Source organism: Limulus polyphemus, unplaced genomic scaffold, assembly GCF_000517525.1.
Source record: "Limulus polyphemus unplaced genomic scaffold, Limulus_polyphemus-2.1.2 Scaffold10, whole genome shotgun sequence".
Lineage (NCBI taxonomy): Eukaryota > Metazoa > Arthropoda > Merostomata > Xiphosura > Limulidae > Limulus > Limulus polyphemus.
This window is the reverse complement of record NW_013665620.1, coordinates 1,310,815-1,313,580: the sequence shown is the minus strand read 5'-3', so window position 1 is coordinate 1,313,580 and position 2,766 is coordinate 1,310,815. Positions and strand designations below refer to the sequence as shown.

At 35.7% G+C, this 2,766-nt stretch overlaps 1 protein-coding gene across 1 annotated transcript; it reads left to right on the top strand.

Moving 5' to 3' along the window:
* Positions 1–1,574: 1,574 nt before the first annotated feature.
* On the top strand, positions 1,575–2,264 carry LOC106478352 (twist-related protein-like). The gene has a single exon (XM_013938895.1). The coding sequence runs from the start codon at positions 1,575–1,577 to the stop codon at positions 2,262–2,264; it is 690 nt and encodes a 229-aa protein (XP_013794349.1).
* Positions 2,265–2,766: the final 502 nt, after the last annotated feature.

Genomic DNA, 2,766 nt, shown 5'->3' with positions numbered 1-2,766 from the left:
CAGTTATAGATACCATCACGATGTTAAACCTTCAGTACTGACTAACATCCTGGGAAAACATTTATCAGTTATAGATACCATCACGATGTTAAACCTTCTGTACTGACTAACATCCTGGGAAAACATTTATCAGTTATATATACCATCACGATGTTAAACCTTCAGTACTGACTAACATCTTGGGAAAACATTCATGAAGTACTAGATAGCAATGGGAACATAGATCAGTATCAAATAGGTGAATAAGCTTAGCGTCTATGGTACCAAATCATAGTTTAATCATCAACAGTACTGACTAACATCCTGGGAAAACATTCATGAAGTACTAGAAAGCAATGGGAACATAGATAAGTATCAAATAGGTGAATAAGCTTAGCGTCTATGGTACCAAATCACAGTTTAATCGGTCAACAGTATGCTTTTGAACATTGTAGCTTAAAATAAAATTATTCTTGTTCATTTAGTTTTATCATTATGTGACTCAGTTCTTAATGCATAGTTGTTCATTGTCTGACAACAGTAAGTCGGTATTCAGACTTTGTTGTTTTTAGTTCGGTTCCCACGAAGAACATTCTTATCAGTTGATTCACCGGTTATTAACTTTTAAATCATTATGTATTGTTACTTACGGGCGTTCTATTTTTGTCTTTCTGTTTCCTTCCAGATCACTGATTGATTTATTAATAACATGCATTTTTTATTAGCTGATTCACAAATTATTAACTGTTAAATCATTATGTTTATTTATTTGTCGTTAAGCACAAAATTACGCAATGAGTTATCTGTGCTGTATCCACAACAAGGGTCCGAACCCGGTTTTTGGCGTTATAAGCCTTCACACTTACAGATGAATCGCTTGGAGGCAAATCTTTAGGTATTTGTTGCTACGGGCGTTCTATTTTTGTCTCTGTGTTTACCTCTAGATTTCTGATTGATTTATTAATAACACACATTTTTCAGCGTTTATTTTGTTATTATAAATACGTTGTACTTATAAAACACCTCGTTCTCTTTCTTTGGAAAAACGTACCAATAGTTGTCTAAAAAATGGTGGACAGCGTGCTGAACCACGATCTCGCTGAAATCAGGTTGTAACTAATAATATATTCCTTTATTTTGCAGACAGGTATCATAAGCCCGTTGGAATCAATCTCTCTAAGAAGGAAGTAGCATTAGCGAACTGCCTAGAGGAAGAGGGTAACTTGTTGAATATAGATCTTCATGCTCGAAGGCATTACAATCAGAGAAGTAATCAGCATCTCAGCTGTCAGCGATAGGAATGGAGATAACACTTCAGTAGGAATTTCTTTTCAATCAGAAACATTACACAACAACTCTCAGGAGATCAGTGGATATTCTATCGAAACGATTGCTTTAGCGAACATATAGAAGTCCCGACTATCTATATAAGAATCTTGGTTTCTATATAAGAGTCCCAGTCATCCAGCCTGACTGACAAAAAAAATGTATCTTCTTATTTTAAACAGATTGTGAGATTCGCGCGTGACCATAAGTTAGCACTGATTACGTAACTACTTATATTATTAAATGTTCTTTACAACGGAATTCAAATAATGGCATTTCAAATAATGGATTTCGATTCGGAAATGTTTGATTTTTACTTAAACACAGCTTCGCTCGTTTTAGAGGAAGATAACAAAAAAAACTGTGGGACTGGCTCCAGTTTCACAAAAGAAGTAACGCTAGTGACAAAATCTCTACCACAAGATGTCAGTAGCGTCTGCACAAACTCTCATGAAGATGTGAAAAAGTTCGTTGATGAACATACCGCTTCAAGTTCTAACATTTCCTCTTCAGAATATAATCTTAGACCTCGCTCGATATTGAAACGACTAGAAACAGAAAAGCAACGGTACACTAAAAAAGTGCCTAAACCAAGGCAAAAACCGCCACCTTTAAGCAAGTATCGAAGAAAGACAGCTAATGCGCGTGAACGATCCCGGATGAATGAAATGAACGAAGCATTTGACAAACTGAGAAAGGTCGTACCGACTTTTCCCGTTAACGCCGGTGTGGAAAACACTAAGTTAACAAAGATTACCACGCTTCGACTAGCTGTGAACTACATTGCAGCTTTGACGAAAATTCTTCATACAGCGGACAAAATACAAAGCAAGTCCAGGACTGAATCCATAGCTGGATCGAAAACGTCAAGTTCTGTTCCTGCGTCTTATTGTTTCAAAGTGATGTTGGAATCAGATGGAGATAGCACACAATTTAGTGATGAACCCAATATCGATTAAATGGTGTAAATCACAGGTTGCTGATGGCGGCAAAACAATATGCAATTATAACATCAAATAAACGGTGCAGAATATAAAACTAGTTTAGTTGTTACAGTCGGATAACTATGTAAGAAACTAAAGTGAGACGCAGTGATGAGCTTAATAACAGTGTTAATATAGATGTGTGGTGAAACTCCTTTAGTGACGAACTTAACAACAGTATTCTAATATAGATCTGTGGTGAAACTCCTTTAGTGACGAACTTAACAACAGTATTCTAATATAGATCTGTGGTGAAATTCCTTTAGTGATGAACTTAACAACAGTATTCTAATATAGATCTGTGGTGAAATTCCTTTAGTGACGAACTTAACAACAGTATTCTAATATAGATGTGTGGTGAAACTACTTTAGTGACGAACTTAACAACAGTATTCTAATATAGATTTGTGGTGAAACTCCTTTAGTGACGAACTTAACAACAGTATTCTAATATAGATCTGTGGTCATCTTAAAGCCT

Excerpts from the sequence above, each read along its gene's own strand:
- LOC106478352 (XM_013938895.1), top strand. The coding sequence starts at position 1,575 with ATGGCATTTCAAATAATGGATTTCGATTCGGAAATGTTTGATTTTTAC.